The 20647-nt window shown below is 36.6% G+C and overlaps 2 protein-coding genes across 5 annotated transcripts in view; one reads left to right on the top strand and one right to left on the bottom strand.

Annotated features, from left to right (window-relative positions):
- Positions 1 to 2620: 2620 nt before the first annotated feature.
- On the top strand, positions 2621 to 16498 carry DCUN1D1 (defective in cullin neddylation 1 domain containing 1). 2 transcript variants are annotated; one of them, XM_026855019.1, is made up of 7 exons: positions 2621 to 2631; positions 4839 to 5055; positions 6326 to 6494; positions 7090 to 7220; positions 11755 to 11837; positions 12084 to 12180; positions 13676 to 16498. In XM_026855019.1, exons 2-7 carry the CDS (start codon positions 4881 to 4883, stop codon positions 13753 to 13755), a joined length of 735 nt encoding a protein of 244 aa, XP_026710820.1. In that variant the 5' UTR covers positions 2621 to 2631; positions 4839 to 4880; the 3' UTR covers positions 13756 to 16498. The 2 variants fall into 2 exon arrangements, with proteins under 2 accessions (XP_026710820.1, XP_026710818.1); XM_026855017.1 differs by lacking the exon at positions 2621 to 2631 and adding an exon at positions 4071 to 4297.
- Positions 16499 to 17952: 1454 nt separating this feature from the next.
- The window catches only part of ATP11B (ATPase phospholipid transporting 11B (putative)), a 69336-nt gene continuing 66641 nt past the window's right edge, over positions 17953 to 20647 (bottom strand). Inside the window, exons 31-32 of one of the 3 annotated variants that reach the window (XM_026855279.1) lie at positions 20386 to 20459; positions 17953 to 19046 (exon numbers count right to left, since the gene is read on the bottom strand). In XM_026855279.1, the coding sequence (XP_026711080.1) occupies positions 20426 to 20459 (34 nt within the window). In that variant the 3' untranslated portion in view covers positions 17953 to 19046; positions 20386 to 20425. Of the gene's footprint in view, positions 20460 to 20647 lie in introns of all 3 variants that reach the window. The other 2 variants (XM_026855280.1, XM_026855278.1) reach the window with 2 other exon arrangements.

The raw sequence follows: 20647 nt of genomic DNA, 5'->3' as shown, positions 1-20647 counted from the left end.
AACTTGGATTTGATGGGGTTTTTTTGGTAGTATACATGCATGCGATCACAGTTGGTTGATTAAAATGTAATTCGGTGTATTCACAGACTTTTGTTGTGATTAACTTTTATTTTCTTAACTAACACAGAAAAATATTAATGATTTTGCCTTTTAAGATTTAGCCATTTATTTGTTGAATACAAGCAGTAAACTAGATTATTTGCAGGTGTCTTCTACGTTCCTTTAATGGATGCAGCCCAATGTGGAATGATTCGGACGCTGTAAGGGAGCTGTATTCCTTAGACCGTTAGTATCACATGAAGACGCAACAAAACTGGCAGTCATGGTCTGTAAGGTTACTCCATGCACAAGCCCTCTCTTCTGTTTGCGGGCTGAAGTTATGCTGGGCTTGAACTGATGTCACTAAGGGTCTATTGAAAGTGCAAGGATGCTTCCCGCAGACAGGTCTCTTGCTAGAGTTTAAATGCAGATAGTATAAACGCCTAGACTTTGTGGAGGTTCATACTGTTTTAGAAAAGGCTTTTACCTGTCACGTGCATGAGAACTTAACAGGCTTTTCTTTGAGTCCTCACTGAAACAAAAGCACAGATGTCCCATCGTTCAAATTCCTTTCGTTAGCAGGAATCGGATCATCTGTAAGCAGTGGCTGGGGAGGGAACGGTGAAAAGCAGTTTACTCATTCAGGAGTAACTATGTGAACGCCTTCTTTGGGGGCTGTAAGGAATTTTGGACAGTGATACTTCAAGCTGATCGTGCACTGCTTGTCTAGCTGGCGGCCGCGTATAAACCTTTGAGCAAAGTCCAAGAACACGGTTTTGGTAGGAATCCTCAGTTCTCCAGTCCAGGCAGTGTGGGACGAAGGCTGTTACTGTTTCCCATGGACATTATCCAGGAGAGTGGAGCCCTCATACAGCTGTTAGCTATCCAGAAAACGTGGATGACCAGCGTGCAGAGCTGATCTTTGCTTCTGAGGTGACTGAAAATTGAGTGTAGAAGATGAGGAAACATGTAGTCAGAGTTGGCAGATTGGTTCTAGCTTTTTTTTTTTCCCCCCCCCTAGACTGGGGGGAGTTTCAGTCTGAGTCCAGAAAAAAAAAATACTTGTGGAAAAAAAAGCCCAAGTATTTATTTTTAATCTTTCACTGAAGTGTCTGATCAAGAATTGGTTATTGAATTAGAATTATCAAATTTGGTACTTCATGGGGAAGGGCAAATTTTCATTTTAAAATCAATGTTATAGCATTATTAGGCATTCATTAGAATGATGTCATTATTGTAGTTTTATGAATCTACGTAAGTAGCTTTTCATTTGGAGAAGTTATTCTGTGTTTTAAAAGTAAGTTCATCTTCTGTCTCTTATGACATCCTCATTATGAAAGATAGCTTTGATACCACACAAACTTGTTTAGAGGCTTGCCAATCTGAATTTTTCCTCTTCCCCTTACCCCAAGTGGAAAGACTTACTAGAAAGTTTGTTGCATTTGTTTTTCACTTGAATATTTTAGCAAGACAGATAATCTGTTAAATAAAATTCTATCTTCCTTTTTAACTAGTGTTAAAGCTGAGCTATTTTAAATGGATTACATTGCATTACAGAACATACAATTGCAGTGTAAGGTATTTGTTGCCTGATGACTACAGGACTAAAGGTTATAGGTTGCTCTGGCTTCTGTATTACACACTTCAAAAATAATAGACTGTTAGAGCTCAGTTTCTAGAAATAGCCCTTAAAAGTGCAGAAGGCTTGGAACTTGTTCCTGCTTGAAGTGTGGGTTTTTAATGTGATGAAAGAAGAGCTATAATAGGATAATAAAACTCAGCAGTAATTTCATCTCTTGCTGTCCTGTAGTAGGCCTTCAAAGAGTTGTCCAGTCACTTAAGATGTGGAGTGTCTCATCCATGTTGGCAAGCTTCTGTGGAAACATTCATCGGATATAAAGAAAGGTCTTTAGCAGTTCTTCATTAAAAATAATCTAATATTTGACCACTAAAAATATAGTTATTCCAGAAGAAGATTATGGCTGAACAGTGTGATTTATTGCATCTTAATATATTACTGAATGCTGTACTGATTAGTGTCATTAGCTGCTTGACTTTTGGCGAACTCAGTGTTCTTTTGAAAAAGGTTTTATATTGCTGCTATCACTTAGGGAGCCCCAAACACAGGAAGATCTCATGTACATATATAGGATTTAAATTTTATCCGAAAAAGTGATTTAAGCTGCAATTTTTTTATCTAATAAATTGCATTCTCCTTTTATGTGACAATGAGCAAAACACCCTGCCTTTTGTGGTCTTGGGCATCCACAGCAAAGCCCTTTTAAACCTGTTCCTTGACTTTTTATTGTATGTCACTGCTTTTAGAGTTTACATTTGCAGGAGTAGGGCAGAACAAAGCCTCTTGAGGTTTTATGGAATGCTCGGTATTAAAAGGGATATGCATACTTATGTTTACATGTTAAAACAACAAACAAACAAACAGAAAACCTAATGATTAAAGGCACCAGCTTTGTCAAAAAAAAAAAAAAAAAAGGAAAAGAAAAGCTACAGTCATAAGTGCGACTGCCCTGTAGTGCAGCTGAGTCTGGCGATGCAGCAATCTGGCAGTGTGGAACTGATTTGAAGAAGCTGGTAATTGGTATAGAAAATTAGCCTTGAGATTGTTTTGTCTTCATCTGAGATTTCATTCAGTCGTTTGTTTTAATATATTTGAGTTTACAATGTATTTTTTAAAACTGCATCTAAAAATCCATTAGTCCTTTCAGGAAGTCATTCCGCATGGCTTTGTCAGCAGAAGTGATTTTTGTGGAAGTTTGAGCTCAATATTGTAAAGTGATGAATGTCTGTTGTGAAACTCAAAAGCGTGCACAAATTGTCAGCAGTGGGTCTTTGCAGGACCTGCTCTGATGGCTTGACCTTTACCTGGAACAACTTCTGAAAATCTGAGTTTCAGAAACATGTTTGTAGCCAAAAATCCAATATGAGAAAATTAGTAAGACTGCAATAAAGCAGCAACACGTTGCACCTTTAGAAGTATTATAGCCTAACTAATATCACTGTGTTAAAGTCTACAGTGTGTGCTAAAAATCTGAATTCAACTAAGTGATGTAGATATGGGGTTGTTTTGGTTTGGGGAGGATTTTTTTTTTTTTTTAAAGGATTCTTAAATTAAGGGGTATCGGCCTGTTGAGTATATTATGTGGGTATCAGTTTAAGTGTGATGCTCTTTTATTTTTTTTTAAAGGTGTGACTCCGAAGCTGGTAACTTAACTACTCTTACAAATAATAGTGTTCATGTTCACTGTCCTCAAGCAGCAGAAAAGTGATTTTGACTTCTAGGGCAGATGAATTTGTGTTCTGAAGCATTAATTCTTTTTTCTAATGATAATGTGACTGGACACTAATTATCCTTTGGAATGAGGAGCTTGAGCTCATACTGCTCCTAAACCATTTGTTCTTTGGTTGAGGATAGTTTATCACATCTAGAGACTTTTTGGCCTTTTTTCCTACTCCCTGAGAAGGAGCCGTGCATTTGGAATTTGCAATAATGAACGGAATATACAAGTTTTGGTTACAATGCAATAGAAACTATAAATTAAATATTCATGCTATGTGAGAAATCCAATCCTGACTTAGAAGTCAGAACTTTTATTTACCAAGCTGTAATGTTAGGAGTCTTTTTGCTTTGAATATATTGAGTGAACTTTAGAACTGAATTTGTATTGAGTGCAAGAGCTGTATGATTGCTTTCTCCTGATCAGTAGTTAATTTTGCATAACTAATACTCTCGAGATAGTGTGCTTTCCCTTATCAAAAAATATCCTTGGGAATCCCTCCCTCTATACTGATAAATTACTGGCAGCAAGTTCTCCGTTCCGTTTTGCGCTAGAGCAGAGGGATGTCTCTTGGTCTGGGCAGGAGGCCTGAAATTCCAGAGCTCTCACCTTGGCTACTCGCTCCGCCGCCTGCCTCCGGCAAAATTACTTACCCTTTTTTTTTAGCTTCAGTTGCTGCACCTGTGAAATGGAGACAATGCCTCCTCACAGGAATGTTTTGCAAATTATGTAGGTGGAGTTGAGCACCTTCAAAGTGAAATATCTCCTTTTTTTAAAAAAAGTCTTTTAAGATGTTTTGGTGTAGCTCCCCGAAGGGGATGACCTAGCCTAGTGCCTTGCTGCTATCAAGAGGCACATCAGGAGATCCTGTTCCTGGCAGCGTGGTCTCACTCCTCGGCCTGCACTAGCTGGTGTGTCTGTTAGTTGGGTCAGCTGGGACTAAATGAATGCCAGCCTCGATGGTAAGCGGTTAAACAGCCTGTTCTGCTGCATCTGTTGAGGCAATTTATCAAATATTTTGATAGCTATTTATTTAGGCATCTCAATTGCCTTTTTGGTATGTGTAGCATTCTTCTATGAAGAGGAGAATTTTTTTTTTTATTTTTAAAAACCAAAAATTGCTTTAAATAGAAAGGCATCCCAGTTTACAGCTGTGTATGAATTTGTTGTGCCCTTCAGCACTCTCTACAGATACGCAGTAAAAATACCCATTTTTATTTCCGTGATTGCTAGAATTATTTTTGTGATGATTTAATTCAGTTTTGTTAAAATGTAAAGTACCTAGAATGAAGGTAAATTTAAATTTAAAAAAAAAAAAAAAAAGAAATAAATGTTGGTTTGAGTGTCTAATTGCCCTATCAGTTAGAGGAAGTCTGACTGCTTGGAAAAATTATAAAAGGTACTGATTTAAAAAAAATTAACATTAATGATGTTTTGTTTGGTTCAGTTCTTCTTTTTGTCCGGTAAAACATTTCTAATTAGAGTATTGTCTGTTTTTACTAGAACAAGTTGAAATCATCACAGAAGGATAAAGTGCGTCAGTTTATGGTCTTCACGCAATCTAGTGAAAAGACAGCAGTGAGTTGTCTGTCTCAAAACGACTGGAAGTTAGATGTTGCAACAGACAACTTTTTCCAAAATCCTGAACTTTATATACGGGAGAGTGTTAAAGGATCATTGGACAGAAAGAAGTTAGAACAACTATATAACAGATACAAAGGTGAGTACACTGAATTTTAAGGTTTATTTCCTAGCTGTATGTATGTATTCTTCATTACAGTGTATTATTGCAGCTGTGCTCTTGTGCTTGGAAATATTAACTGACTCATTTTTTCTATTATTAATAATACAAGTTAGAAGGGGGAATATATGTAGGCTTCCACTTCACAAGCATTATGTGCAGTTACTTTACGTGCTCTAAATATATGTACCTTTATACAAGATTAGGGTCTGGGACTGGAATTGCATGTACATTGAGTAACTGTAATGGTTAACATGAATTTTAGGTGATTCTACTGGGGAAAGCACATCACTCAGGACTCCATCCTGACAGAGTGAAAGGTTGCATACTAAGGATGGATTCTACCTTAATTTTTATTCATTTTGTGCTTATTATCAGATAGTTACAGAGTGGAAGAGGAAACAAAGTCTCTTTGTCTGTTATATAGCCAGTGTTCAACTGATGATATCCTGCCACGAATAGTAAAGTGGATTCAATACAGTAGAACAAATTCCCCGTTTTAGCACTTCAAAAAAATCTACAAATGAGTGCTGCATTTTCTGTCAGTTTTCATATGCGTGCATAATCCAAATACCATTTTCCTGAAGTCTTTGTTGGCTTGCATTAGTAGATCTTTATTAGTGCACTTGAAATGTGAGCATCTCACTTCCAGACCAGATGTTGATTCCTTGGTGGAAAGAGGAGTGTGCCTGGCTGACTTGGAATCGGTAATGGGGCAGCATAACTTGGAGGTTACCGTGTTCAATCTCATGCATGCTGGTGATGCCAGAAAATGCATAAAACTAATGTCGACTTAGTAGTTTATGGGCAGATTTTATTACTGCATCAGTACAGCTTGCACGCGGACACTGCAGAATTTCTTGTAATGGTACACAGATTGGCAGTGTTACCAAAGATGCTAATAATTAAGTGTGCTGGTGGGAAAGGACCACTGTTCTCTGTATGGAATGAGTCAGAGTATCATGCATATTATTAGGCAGAAACAAATGTTTGCGGTGCTTTTGTCTCTCAGTGGAAATAACACAAGCTTCATTGTACAGGAGGCTTTATTGTAGTAACTGCCTCAATTGTTAAAGCTTAACCATTGAAAATACTAATTTAATTTTGTCTTTAAAATGTTCACTTAAAAGGGCTGATCCCAAAAATGGCTTCTTGCAAATGTTTGCTTATCCTAAGTTCAGCTGTTTAATAAATTGGCTTTTTCCAAAATCTGTTTTTCTTGATGTACTTAACTTTTTATATCCCAAAGATCCTCAAGATGAAAATAAAATTGGTATAGATGGTATACAGCAGTTTTGTGATGATCTAGCTCTTGACCCAGCCAGCATCACTGTACTCATCATTGCATGGAAATTCCGAGCTGCAACGCAGTGTGAATTTTCAAAGCTGGAATTCATGGATGGAATGACTGAGCTAGGGTAAGTGTGCAGTACGTATTGGACACTGACCGTGTAATTCGGTATTAGAAGCTGGAATGTATGGTGAAACGGCCCTGTTTGGGGGAATTCACAGTCACATTGTGCTTTCAGACTAAAGAGACTTTTCGGAGTCTAGCATCACTTGTCTGCTTCTGTAAAAACGCATCTGCTGGCAGCGTGCTAGATGATTAGTGACCAAGAGAAGGGAGGCAACTGTGAGTGCTACTTGCCTTGGTTGCGTGAGTGTTTCAGTTAGTTGCCATAGAGCTTCTCAGAGGGGTAAAGCAAGGATATGAGTCTGTAGTCTAGCATACCTGGGTTCTCTCTGCCTATGAGAATGTAGTAATCTTTATCACATTTTTAGAAGAATCTTGTGGGTTATAGAATCCGATGTATCAGCTAGTATGTGCAAACAGCAATGTGAAGAAATAACAACAAAGTGAAATTACTGCATGGGTGCAGACTAAATAAGGCTTCCTGAATTTTGTTTTAATAATTGTATTGTATTCCACAAAAAGCTTGTAAATTTGTTATAACTCCTCTATTTTATGGCAAAATGAATAATATATAAACAAACATGCTTTTTAAAATGCAGATGTGACAGCATAGAAAAACTCAAGGCCCAGATTCCTAAAATGGAACAAGAATTAAAAGAGCCAGGAAGATTTAAGGATTTTTATCAGTTTACTTTCAACTTTGCAAAGAATCCAGGACAGAAAGGTTTAGGTATGTATTCTTAATTATAAACATTTATTTGTAAATATGGGAAATGACTGATTAAAGCAGTAAGTGAAAGTTGTATTGTGATCCGGTGAGTGTGAAAGATAATCATCCTTAGGATAAAATACATGTCTCTTGTGGAAGACAGATGTCAATTTAAGGTGTTCAAATTGATAGAAATATCCGCATCATTAATATAGACTACAAAGCTTTATGACAGAGGTTTATTCTTTCACTAAGAGTGTGTGCAGTTCTCAGTAAGCACGATGGATTATGGCCTTACATTAAAGTCATAATTGTATCACTTAGAATTTGCAGCACTGAACAGATTAATTGAATTTTCCTTTTTAGGATGCATTTAAGCTGTAAAACTCTTAAGTACACTTGTACAGTCTCTTGTAACACTGAAAATGCTTGCAAGTGTCTTGGCAAAATAGAACTGGAATAGTACAAATAGATTTCTATATCCTGGGCTTGATGCCTGTTGTTATTGTGCCATTGGTAATAGGTGCCTATCTACAACCTTTTTTTTCCCTCAGCTCACTGAATGGTTTTTTTATTATTTCGGAGCTCTTCTGCTGATTGTGTTTTTGATTAGTGTAACAGGTGAAGTGGAAGAATCACTTATTAAAAATAATGACAGAACACCACAGCTCTGATGGAACTAAATGAACAAACTGTAGATCTTGTCTATTCAAAAGTGAGGGAACAAAAATTTCTTTCAAGCAGCAGTGTTAACCAGCTAGAGTGCACATTCATTTATCTACAGTATAGTTGAGATATTAGCCATAACTACTATTTCATGACTGTTAACTGTCTTATTTTTGAGAAGTAAAATACTGATTTGCCAGTAGATTCTTCTCAGCAGCTTATGAATTTATTTTTCTCAGTGCTTTAAACTGACTGCCACTGACCAGCTTTGTATTCATGTGCTATGAAAAGATGAGCGTTCTGCTTTGATTTTATTGTCTTTTATATGTGGACCAACTTCTGGCTTTAAAATGAATAATGAAAAATAAGTAAGCAAGAGCTCTGTGTCTTTATTTCGACTCTGTGTCATGAACATCGTTCTGTATCCTGTTTTTTGTTTTCAATTGGATCGTGAGCTTCATTGTCTTTGAAGAAGCTAAAGGAGCACTGCTGAACTGTTTGAAAATACTTGTGCATGCATGTAGTTAGACCTGAATCCTTCAAATTAATGAATGGACTGATTCTTATTTCTTGTAGAAAGTCCTGTTAATTTTGTTAGGCTGCTACAACAAGAATAATGTGAGATTAATCTCTCAATTGTGAGAAGATAGAAGTTGGGTTATGGAGAGGTGTCTGTGGAATCAGTTCTGCAATGTCAATGGTTGCAGGGTTTTGGGTGTGGGTGGTTTTTTTTATGGTTGCCATTGTAACATTTGTATGTTGTTTTTAGTCTTTAAACAGCTTTACGCAACAAGGATTATTTTGCAGAATCCCTATAACGTGGTAAAAGTGAAATGGTAGATTACAATGATATAATAATTACAATTATAATTACATGATCATTTTAATTAATTTTCTCAAAGCTTCAGAATAACAGAACTGTCAGATGTAGTACTTACCTCTTATTTTCTTCTCCATATTTCTGAGGTATAAGGAAGAATTAAATTATTTTTCTGAATTTTTGTTTTTCTCCCTAGCCCCATATAGAAATCAATCTTTTGAGTATCCCAGATGAAACAGACTTCAGTAAAAATTATTTACCAGGAAAACTCAGTCATTTGCAAAACTAAGTCCTTCGCTTTATTTCACATTCATCTTAAAGCTGCTTTATGCAGGTTAAGCTCTAACAGTGACCAAGACAAGGATAGTTTTCTCAGATCCATGTAGCATATACGTAGTATAAGGTGGGCTTTTTTGTGTGTGTTTGGGTTTTTTAAGTCTGGGTCTGGAAGTGCTGTAGAACTGAGCTTAAAATGTGGATGCTTACTAGCCCTTTTGGTGCCAATAAACACACAGTTCTAGGCATGAATTTACAGTGGGGCAGAATAATTCTGGAAACCCTAAAGCAAAGGAATATTGGGAGAAGTACAGTACTGAAAAGTAAGTGCTCCTAGTTAGGCAATTAATTTTGGAGTGTCTAAATAAGTGCTTGTAGGAACTTGCAAATTGATTTTAATGTATATTGGTCTCTAATCTTCCAAACCTTGTGTAGTAGCTCAGGTACAGTTCTGGAAATGCATTTCCTCAGCATAATTCCTTACTACCATGTAAGTAATGTGGATGTCTTGAAAGTTCTTGTGATATTTGCATACCATTTGAGAATACCTTTTAGCTGATGTTTGTCTCAAACATTGTTTGCTTCTCTTGCATCTCGCTGGATAAAACTGGGATCATCTATTTTGAGACTCTCACATTTGATCCACGAGGACTTTCCTGAGCATTCTTACACTTTTTAATGAAAACCTAAAATTACATTTTGCTTTCTAATTTTGTGGTTTAGTGAAATTTCTTTTAAAACATGTAGTTTGTCCTAAGGCATTATGTCTTTGTGCTTTACGTGTTTGGACTCATATAATGAGTTTGAGTTTGCAGCATCCTGAGATCTGTTTTTTCAAAGGCATTTGCTTACCCACAAGAATAATCTCAAAATTGTATAAGCATGTTGAAAATGCACAGTTTATAGTGTTTGTTTATAAACCACTGTAACTATGCCGTGATTTGATGTCCTTGCATTTTTGTATGCCTGCTATTAATGCATCACAAGTAAATAAAACTTAATTTTCTAATCACTTTCCTTGAGGAACTGATCAGCTTAATCTGAAGTTTGTATCTCTTCATTTTTAGAAAGACAGTAGTTTTAGTTGAAAGCTGAAGTTCATATTTTTGTATCTGAATCTTCTGTTAAAGAGAGATACCTAGCCTTTATACTACTTAATAAGTTGTTATTTTCACATATGGCTTATTTACTGAGGATCTGTGACTTCTGTTTAATTTGTCTCTGCTTCTTGAAAGTCAGATTTGTGCTTTTGTCTGAAATCACACCCCTTTTCAGCTGCTGGAAAACCCTCCACAAATTTTATTCTTTACTTTGGTCAGGAAGCAGCATAATGTGAATATGCTGTTTGAGAAGAACTTTTAATGTTAAAGACACTAAACAATTCAGAAACTCCCCCCATCACCTTCCAGTTTCCCTTCAACGATGCAGACTTCATGCTTTGTTTTGTTTGCTATTGATTTCACTTCTTAAGATCTGCCTCCTTGTTCTTTTAAATAGTTTGGACATCTGTACCTCCCTGTTCTTTTAAATAGTTTGAGCATCTGGGAGGAAGGGATTAGTTTTCTTGGATTTTTTTTTTTTCTTTTTTCTTTTTTTTTTCCTGAGGTGCAAGTTGATCATGTTGCCTCTTCTCTCTGTTCTTGCAAGAGGAGGATTGCTTACAGAAGAAATTTGCTAGACTGCAAAATATATAAGAACTTTTGTTAAGAAAGAGGTCACTTAACTAGGTATCCTTTTGGGGTTACTGTATGTACTTGGTGACAGATACTGAATTCAGTAAGATCAAGGTCAGTAGTATTTTGTTACAGAGGTCCGTGTTAATTCCTGGTGATAGACATCACCTCAGGTAGAGATTTATAACTCGGATATGTAACTTTCTCTTGTCAGCTAACATGTTACTGTGTGCCACTAATAAACAGTAAATGCATGTCAGTTTAGCCTTCGGCAAATACCAGGGAGGTGAGGTTTGGTTTTTATTCCTTACTCGTTAGACTAACCAGTCTCCTTTCCTAACTGCTGCGCTGTAACAGCACCCACTGCTGACAGCAGCACGCAGTTGCCCGACGGGCAGTAGGTAGGTTCTTGTTCCCGAGTCCTCCTGAGAAACAGTTTCAGAACAAGGGAGACCTTAACAGGAGTGTTTGGAAAAAAACCGAAAACAACAACAAAACACCCCAAACCGAAAACCCTCTCCCTCCAAACCCAACCCAACCCAAAAAAGACCAGCAACTAACAAACTGGATATCAACCATCTGCTTGTACTGTACTTAAAAGATTTTTTATTTTTTTTCAAAAGGAAGCCTGATGGCAGAAATGAACCCTTGACAAAAACTGTGTTACAATGCCAGCACCTCGAACAAGGTTGCCCTAAAAATGAGATAATAAAATTATAGTTTTATGTAAATTGTATTATATATATTAAAATTAAAGCAGATCTTACTACAAAATGCTGCAAATTTTCAAGTCGAAAGCATTTCTAAGACAAAAATATTTCACTGAATTTTAACTGTTGTTAGGTAGGAAAAGGCATGAAATATCCTTGTGTGGTTGGATATTTTAGATACTAATACTAGCAATTTTCAGTTCTATAGTCAAGTGATAGTATCAAAATCTGTAAAATTTTTGTGTAACACTTTATGGTTGCTTTTTTTTGTAAAGGATCCACGTGTATTTTTGCATTAGATTAATCTTTTCACCTTTATGCATATATGGTTCATCTTAGTGTTAAGATACCTGTGGAGATTGTATGTTTGAAATGTATATCTCTAAAAGTAATGTATTTTAATGTTACAGATTTAGAAATGGCCATTGCCTACTGGAATTTAGTACTTAATGGAAGATTTAAATTTCTAGACTTGTGGAACAAATTTTTGTTGGTAAGTTTAAATCTTTACATAAACTGGACTGCACTATTTTCAAAACTTGGAAGATAAATATGTTTAAATTATTGAGTAGATGAGATAACTGATTTGGCCCCGACCCCAGATACTGCACTTCATGGTGTGTACAAGAGAAATATATGTTTTGGGGATATGGATGTGTCCAAGGCTGTAAAAATGAATGTGTATAAGGGTGTGTTAATTTATATTTTTTAAACATAAATTTTCTACCCCTTCAAACAGGAACATCATAAAAGATCAATTCCTAAGGATACCTGGAACCTTCTTCTAGACTTTAGTACAATGATAGCAGATGATATGTCTAACTATGATGAGGAAGGTAAACATTTCCATTTTCTTTAACTTCTAGCGGTGTTTTATGTTACACTTACTACTGTGTACCTGCTTCGGCACAGCTGTCTAAGGGCAGCATAGTTAAAATATCACCGGTGATCTAGAGCTCAGTTACAGCTACTTCAGTGCATGTTATCATCTATTTCTTATGGCAGGTTTAAAAAAAATGCTGAAATTTTCTTAAATCCATTTTCTTTTTTCCTTCTATCCGAGCTCAAGTACTAATTCTTCCTTTTTGAGACAAACCCTGATACCTGTCCGTATAAAACCACCAATTCTCTGTCAGCACAGTTCTTGGCATTTTCAACTAGCTGACCAATTCCGTGGCCTGTGCATTTCTTCGTAGGGCTTTTTGGTTATTGCATTTCTTAGCTGAGAATATTTTTTGAGTTTGGTTGCTTTGCTTTATGTGAAGATTGGACATGTAGTGATACGAAAGCAAAGCTGGCAGCTTACAAGGATTGCTAACAATAAGTTGTACTCTACCAAGCGTGTTTCTTGTAAACTCTTGTATTGATCTTTCCTCTTCCAGTCCATCTGTAGCCAAGAACAGCTTCAATCATTGGCAGCAGATCAGTTGAGTGGAGGAAACTGTAAACTTCTGATACTTCCAGAGCACAGGGGAGCAAACTTCTACAACTTTATTTAATAATTATGGACAGTTATCATACCTTTATCATTGAGCAAATGGGCCGCTGCCCACAATAAATCAAGGTAGTTTAGAAAGATTAAGGGCAGAAAACATGTTTTAATGATATGGAATAAAAAATTTTTAAGTGGGGGGGAAAGAAACCCAACAGCCCACAGATATTTTTAACTTTCACATGAGCATCATGCACATGACTGGGGACCTCTTTGGATATGGCTGCTCATAATATGTAAAATATTGATATGCATTTTAACTACCTCTTGATAAGAAATATAGAAGAGTACATAAAGTGTAAAACCAGCTTCTAGGGCATCATACTATATTGCTGGTTATCAGAGTACATTTTTCTGTTTTCAGGTATGGCTAAGTAGGCTGATTCTAAAAGATGAGCACTGCATTCACATGGAAAAATCAAATTGTGAGCAGTAAATGCTGTAGTATGTTAAGATATGCTGCTGGTTACAGCTTAGACTGCTTCATCCAATGTTCAAAATTTTTTTTTAAGCAGCTATTTCCATCCTGGAGATCAAGTTCTAGTGCCAGGAACTGGACAGTTTTAAGCTAGAATTTTTGTTGGCTTTTTTTTTTTTTTTTTTTTTTTTTGTCAGGAAGATGAAGGAAGTATGACACTTAAAAGGGATGTGTATCAACTGGGTTTAAATGATGTAGAAATCTTTAACCAGCTCTTAAATTTCAAGCACGAAAATCAAATTACAATTTTTTGCTTGAAAGTATGCCTAAATAAAGACTGGAAAATAAATAACTTACTCAGATCTGAAGCTTTAAAAGTAATGCCTTTTTTTTTTTTTTTTTTTTTTTCTTTTCCTTTTAGGGGCATGGCCAGTTCTTATTGATGACTTTGTGGAATTTGCACGCCCTCAAATTGCTGGGACAAAAAGTACGACAGTGTAGCACTAAAGGACCCTTCTAGAGTGTACATAGTCTGTACAAATACCTGAAATGGAAAATTGCACAGTCAATTTCTGCTGGCTGGACTGAACTGAAGATCAATCCTCACAATATGGCTGAGGGTTGAGACAAACCTTTAAGGATACATCTTGGACCATATCATATTTCATTCTTCTACTGGTGGTTTGGGCTTTTCTTCTAGTCTGGACCACTCTTGCCCGTTAAAATTCCAACATTGTGGATTTCATCATGGATTTTTTATTTTTTTTTTTGGTGGACCGCCCTAGTTTCATCTCCCATAAGTCCTAGAAGCTTTATAATGATTTTGAGGTTTCTGGTTTCACATAAAGCACAATGCTGGTCATCATCAGACAACTGTTGTATGGCATCTGAATTATACCAATCAACATCAAAACAATTTTTAACAGAATCCTTAAATATACACTTGGGGCTAGTTGCAAAGACTGTATTGATAGCACTTCCTGTGAGAGTGATATATTTAAGTGTACTGGGTCCGATATTTTTTTTTTCTTTTCTGGAAAAGTACAGGTATCGTCTAAGTGAGTTTGAATATCTGGTAAAAACAATTACAGAAATAAGTATGAAAACCCAAGGTTGTTGATACTGGGGTATCTAGGTGCCTATCTGAATGGTTTGATTGTACATCAGCTGACTGTGAGAGCAGTTGAAGTACGACACAACTACTGTGCACTTAAAGCACCCGTGTTTAATGTTATAGTCAGCCTTCAGTGAGCGTCATTGAGATAAGCTGTGTGAGTCATGATAGAATCTAATATTCTCTAGGTTATTATGTAAGAAATCAGATTTCATTACAGTTTTGAAATGCTTATCTGTCTGTCAAAGAAAGGTTTTTCATTTCTGTGGAAATCTCAAACTTGAATATACTGAATTTGTGTCTTAAATGTTTGCTACACAATACAGTATTTTAAATGGAGACATGTAATTTTTATGGTTGAGGTATGATGAAACAAATGGCCCTGTTGTACAAGAAGCTGGTGAGTTTGATGTGAATCTAAGGTTTTGAAAACATTACCTTAGGAAGTAAGTTAAATCTTTATAACATAGAGGTACTGCCATTGTGGATGACACCCATTTTTTAATTATTTTGTTGAGTTTTTCTTAAATTGACATATCACTGTGGTTGCCAAATATAGAAATTAAGAGTAAAGCTTTCCCAAACAAGCACAGACCAGATATGAAATACTACACTGGCTTGCTTTGTTTAAATTATTGTGTTGATCATCACTACTTCTTATTGTTTTACTGCATTTAACTAAATCAAGTTAACTTTGTTCAAAACAGGTTTTTATCAGATGCAGTTCTTTATTTTTAATATTACAAGAGCTTTCGAGCTGCTTTTGTGCTAAACATGGTCTTTTACTCCTCACTTAGTTACTTGTGAAGAAATTTGGTAAAGACTGTGTAAAACCAGCTGGAAAATACCAAGCTCCAGGTGAAAAGAAAGACTAGTTACAAGTAAGGATAGAGGTTAAAATCCATGCTCTAAATAGTCCCACGGCAAGGGCAGGATTATTTTTGACATGAGCAATTGGTACTTGCACTAAACAGCAGAATACTTTTAGGCAGATGCTAAAAGTATTTTAGGAAAAAATTGACCATTAAACTGCTAAAGCATTTTTATTTGTACTCCCTGAAGTTGATGATAAGGCTAGCTCCCCTTATAGCAGTGCCCTTTTAAGAAAATCCAGTTGTGCATTTATTTCAGGAATACAGTTCCACAAACATTTGCAAACTTCCTCCAGCTACTGGAATTGGCTATGCCAAAAAATGTGTGTTTTGCTGCTTTCAGTATTTCCTTTCTCAATTTTGTGTAAATATAAATGGGGATTTGAAATTACGGGGTGGGGTGGGGATGGAAAAAAAGCTCTACGAAGTATCTATGCGTGCTGTTTTCTGTCTTGAGGGTTTTGGTACAGTTTTGGATTGATTAGTTCAAGTATGCTGTGTTTGGAGAGGAGAACTGACTTGCTTTTTATCCCAGTACAGACTTGTCCCTCAAACAAGTCTGAGATTGGGTAGTGGCGTAATGCCGTGGTGTTTTAAAGAATATTCCTTTTGAATGCAAGATCTTTTCAACAAAATAGTGTTGTCATCAGTTTGGTACTACACGCTTATAATTACTGTGTAATTATAAAGAAATACATAAAACTTAGACTAATTATGTTGCAGAAAAGGGTTATTTGTGCTATGATGGCATCTTAAATTTTTTCAAAAATGAGTGACTGAAGTTGAAAGAAACATTGATCTAACAGGGTGTTGTTCTAAGGACAAAATGCCTGGTTACAGGGAATATTTTGTATTGAAATGTGCTCAGATGTGGCCATGTGGTTTTTTCCTTTATATATTTGTGTGGTTTTTTTTTTGTTTTTTTTTTTTTATTTTAAAGAATGCAGACAGTTGCTTACTTGGATTTCTTTAATTCGTAAGTGCTTATGTCTTCAATTTGATGATCTCCCCTTAAACGGATCAATTTCATTTTGCCAAATGTCAAGGGAAAAAAAAAAAAAGCAAACATCAAGTTTGTAACCTGTTTTTATACATTAAATATGTACAAAATTAGAAGTGCCCTGATATAAAACACTTAATCTCAAGATTATATTTAGTAAAAAAAACCCCATCATTTACATATCTCTGTAAGTTCAAATGTAACTTCTTACAATCCCTCTCATTACCAACAGAGGCAATAAAGCTCCAGTGAAATTGCCATGACTAAGTCTTCTCATGCATTGTTTGAGTGTATTATTTGTAATTTATTTCTAGAATGTCCTTTTAAGCAGGGAAAAAACTTGTCTCCTGCATAAAATACACTTTATTGGCAAGTCTTTTTTTGTGGGGGTGGGGGGGTGGGGAGTAAATCTAAGAACTGCTCTAACACCTTGCCTACTGCTTGTTCTGAATGTTTACAAGTACAAAATGGAGCTGATCCTTTCCAGCTGTGCTGCAGTGACGCAGGTGAAGTGAAAGAAGCTGCCACACACAGTGCATTTGTTTAACTATGGTTGAAGACATGACTTTTTTTTTAATCAACCTGTTAATAAGTAACTTATGACTTGCTTCAAAACTGTTTTACAATGAAATTCGTACTGAGAAATCCTTATTTAAGAAAGCTATAATTTTTTAAGAATGCATTTAATAAACTTTTGTCATTCACACTTTATTTAAATAATGTTGCCAGAAGTCTCTGTAGATTTTATTTGAGTAGGGTATGCTGCCTGGTTTTGGTTTTTAAACCCATGATGCCATGATGCGCAGTGCTCTGAGCTCTCAGCAAGTAGACCAAACCATTATAAGCTTGATGAAATATGCCCTTACTGATCAGAAATAGGCCTTAGCCTTGTAAGACTTAGTTGACTGTAGAGGTATCTGCATGAGTGAACACTCAAGTTTTGCTCCTGACAGCTGAAACAGCCGCCTGCAACTGAAACCCAAGTCTGGACATTTAAGTGGGTACGAAATTCAACACCTTGCTTCTGGAAGTTCTTCCACTAACTTTGTCTTCAAGTTCTCAATTTAATAGAAGTTGCCAACTGTAATTTGAATGTTTTACATGAAATTACAACTTGATTCTATGTCTTCAGAAGCCCAAATTTCAAGCCTTGAAGTGTTTGAAGGGCAGTGGCCAAGAGTCAGAATAACCTTGTAAACCAAAGGAGGAGCAGGAAGCTGCCCAGGAAGGCTCTGAGAGATGATGGAGCTGTGAACGTCTGAGGAGAGGCCACGGGACTGCTCAGTTACATCTGCTGTTGGAAGTCCTGGGAACGACGCTCACGCTGGAATTCCCCACTAAGCAAACCTCGTGCTAGGCTCCAGGGTGAGCCGGAGCTACTGGGCTGAGTGACTGAGCTCAGCTGCTGCAGGGACCCCACTCATACAGGTACAGGGGTGTGGGCATAAAGTTGGTATGGGTCTTCTGTTACTTTTTTTTCCCCCTTCCTGGTGGACTCTCCAGCCAGAGAAGGCAGCAAGGTGAGGCCATAGGTGCTGCCCTGCTCCTGTCAGTGCTGCTGAGTCCCTGTGGCAGCAGCCATGCACATGTGCAGAGGTACTGGGGGGTGCCTGCTGCAAAGGTGCTCATAATGACCCTGGGGCTATGGAGCATCGACCCCTGCTTTACTATTGCATGTTTTTCTCTCGCACTTACACAATTAAGACAAAGACTCAGCTAGAAGTGAAAGTTTTATTTAATAAATATAATTTTCATAAACCATTTTTAAAACAACTTCTACTGACCAAGCTGTACAATGAGCAAGCACACAGACTCGCTGTCAGAGAACCAAAAATAACATGAGGCAGCCACAGTGTCAGAGGTCCAAAATTCTTAATACTATTATTGCTAGTTTCCAGTTGTCAATGCCCCTTAATTGCCTAAAATTAACATCTTAAGAAAGGTATTTCTTACAGAGATACTATCAGTCAAGATTTTTTTCTTCAAAAAAGTGAGGGAACTCGATCACGCTTTAGTGATTTAGTGAAGAAACAGGAGTCTAGTAGATTTATTTTTATGTGCACAGGACCTACAAGCTCTCACAGGACCCAAACTAGGAATTGTAAAAATATATTCTTTGCTGTAGCAATGATGCCTTATTTATACCTGAACATGAGTCTCATTTTTTAACCATTTTTCCCTTTCTAAACTATTGTCCTGTGGGTTATTGTTCATCTCATTGCCAAAAGGTTGAAAACCTGCTGATGACAGAAATAATTTCCTTTTAAATGGCTCAGGAAAAATTACTCTACACCACAGGCCATTTAGGCGCACAGACAGATCACGCTTGGTGTCGTAACAGTGTATTTCATTTCTTTCCACTTCTTGTTACAGATAGAGGTCTTCAGCCCATGGCCCCTCAAGTTTTATTCATGTCTATGCATTTATACAAACTGGAAACAACAAAAAAAGTCTTATCTACAGTGATGACAATTGTATGTACTTATTGTAATACAACATCATAGCATGGCGACAGCTAGAGCAAGGCGAATACTTCAACGTGATGAGAACATTCCTTTTAACAAAAGCCACAGAAGCTCAGGCAGCACACACGGTCTCTCTACTGCGTTATTTCTGAAGCCTCTATGAGCAGTATTTAGCTGAAGGGAAAGATCTATGGAAAGCAGAAGCCTTGCAAATACCCGTGCGAATGCTTCTAAGACGATTGACGGCAAGAGTTGATACAGCCATGAGCATCCAATCTTTCCTCCTCCTGTTATAAATTGAGTCATTCCCATAGAGAGCAGAAACCAGACAAATCATGCCACTGGAAGCAAACAACAGAAGCAAAGAACATACGAAACAACCAACAATAAAACATTCACAGAAAGGAAACAGATCTGCAAAGAAGAGTCTTAACAGGAAATCATTTAGGAACAGAAAAAATGCTAAAATTAGTCCATAATGAACAGTTCGCCCAGCTCTAGGAATAACCCCTTTAAAACAATGTTGTCTGTGTCACATGGCAGTGGCGAGTGCAGTGACGATGGTGTGAGAGGTCCCAGGTATTCTACACCAAGGAAACAAGAATCTCAAAATAAATGGTTCAGAAGCACAGTATGATTGAACACTGAATTTCACCAAAAAATCACTAATATTTAGAAGTACAGAAGTATCAGATAAAGCTATTAAAAATAATGTAGACTACAGCTTTGAGGCATTTCTAACACTAGAAAATGAGATTTATTTTTTTTTCCCAATATAGAAGTTATACTGTCATAAAAAACCATGTTTGAAAGTATTACCAAAGGTTTCCAGTAAGAAATTATAGTTTGCCTAATATGCATTCTAAGTTGCATAATCTTGTCTCAAATCAACCTTTGCACTAGAAAACAAGAAATCATTCTGAAAATGTAAAGCCAAAGTTTTCAGCATTCCTTCCTTTGCATTTTGTTCCCCCTCCCTCCCCATAAGCTTAAAAAATATACAGAATATTTTAAGCAGAGTATTTACATTTCAGTTTGTGAAGCAAAGTCAGAACATCTTCCCACTTAATCTTTTCCACAGTACCCTTTAAAAAGTGTAAGTTTGGCAACTATGTTTTTCCTAAGTAACAAAAGCAAAACCCTATTTTCACAGAACAAGAACTAAAATCTGCGGAGAACTCAGTCCTGTTCTCAAGGTGGCTATGGAGAAGGTGCTTCTTCAGAGACACTGCATAGTAAAAAGTGACTATACACCACTCTTGCTTTTAACTACTATAGGCTCTTCTACCACATGCTATGGATTTCAGAGGTAATTCTAAAACGTTTCCTCTCTATGGCAAATTCTCCCTCAGCCATTCATACTCTAACCCGGAGAGATGAATGCCAGCGTTACACTGAATTCGACGTATTTTGTTCAGTCTTCTTCATGAAGAATTCTACACTGTACCCAAAGCACAGTGAATGGTTTCATACACTTCAGCAGCCAAAGAAATACACAAAAATCTTTCTTCCTTGAATAGAAGCAATTTTAAAAGATTTGTGACATCAGTACAAAAACAGTCACTTTTTCCATCCAAAATATTTGTCAGACCAAAAAATCTGGTCTTATGCAAACCAATTCTATGTTCTTACTAAATGAGAATTTACTGATTTAGATTTACTGCAAATAGAAAAATATACCTTGGCAGACAGATGGATTCTTAAGTTCTTCCTGAATTGTTTAAATGCATGTTTCTTCGGTAACCTTACAAACACTGGGAAAAGGGAAAGTAAGGGGAAAGGGTGAAGGGGAGATGGAAGGTTTTAAAGAAACACATAATGAACGTAAATTATTCTTCAATATAGGACTGTGCTGCTTTGTGCAAATAAAATTAACATATTTGTGTGATAAAAGCCAAAATACATTTATGTACAGAGCTGAGCCAATCTAAATGCTTGGAGC

This window comes from Athene cunicularia (assembly GCF_003259725.1).
Source record: "Athene cunicularia isolate RWA chromosome 9 unlocalized genomic scaffold, athCun1 chr9_part1, whole genome shotgun sequence".
Taxonomy (NCBI): Eukaryota; Metazoa; Chordata; class Aves; order Strigiformes; family Strigidae; genus Athene; species Athene cunicularia.
This window is presented reverse-complemented; position numbering and strand designations above follow the sequence as displayed.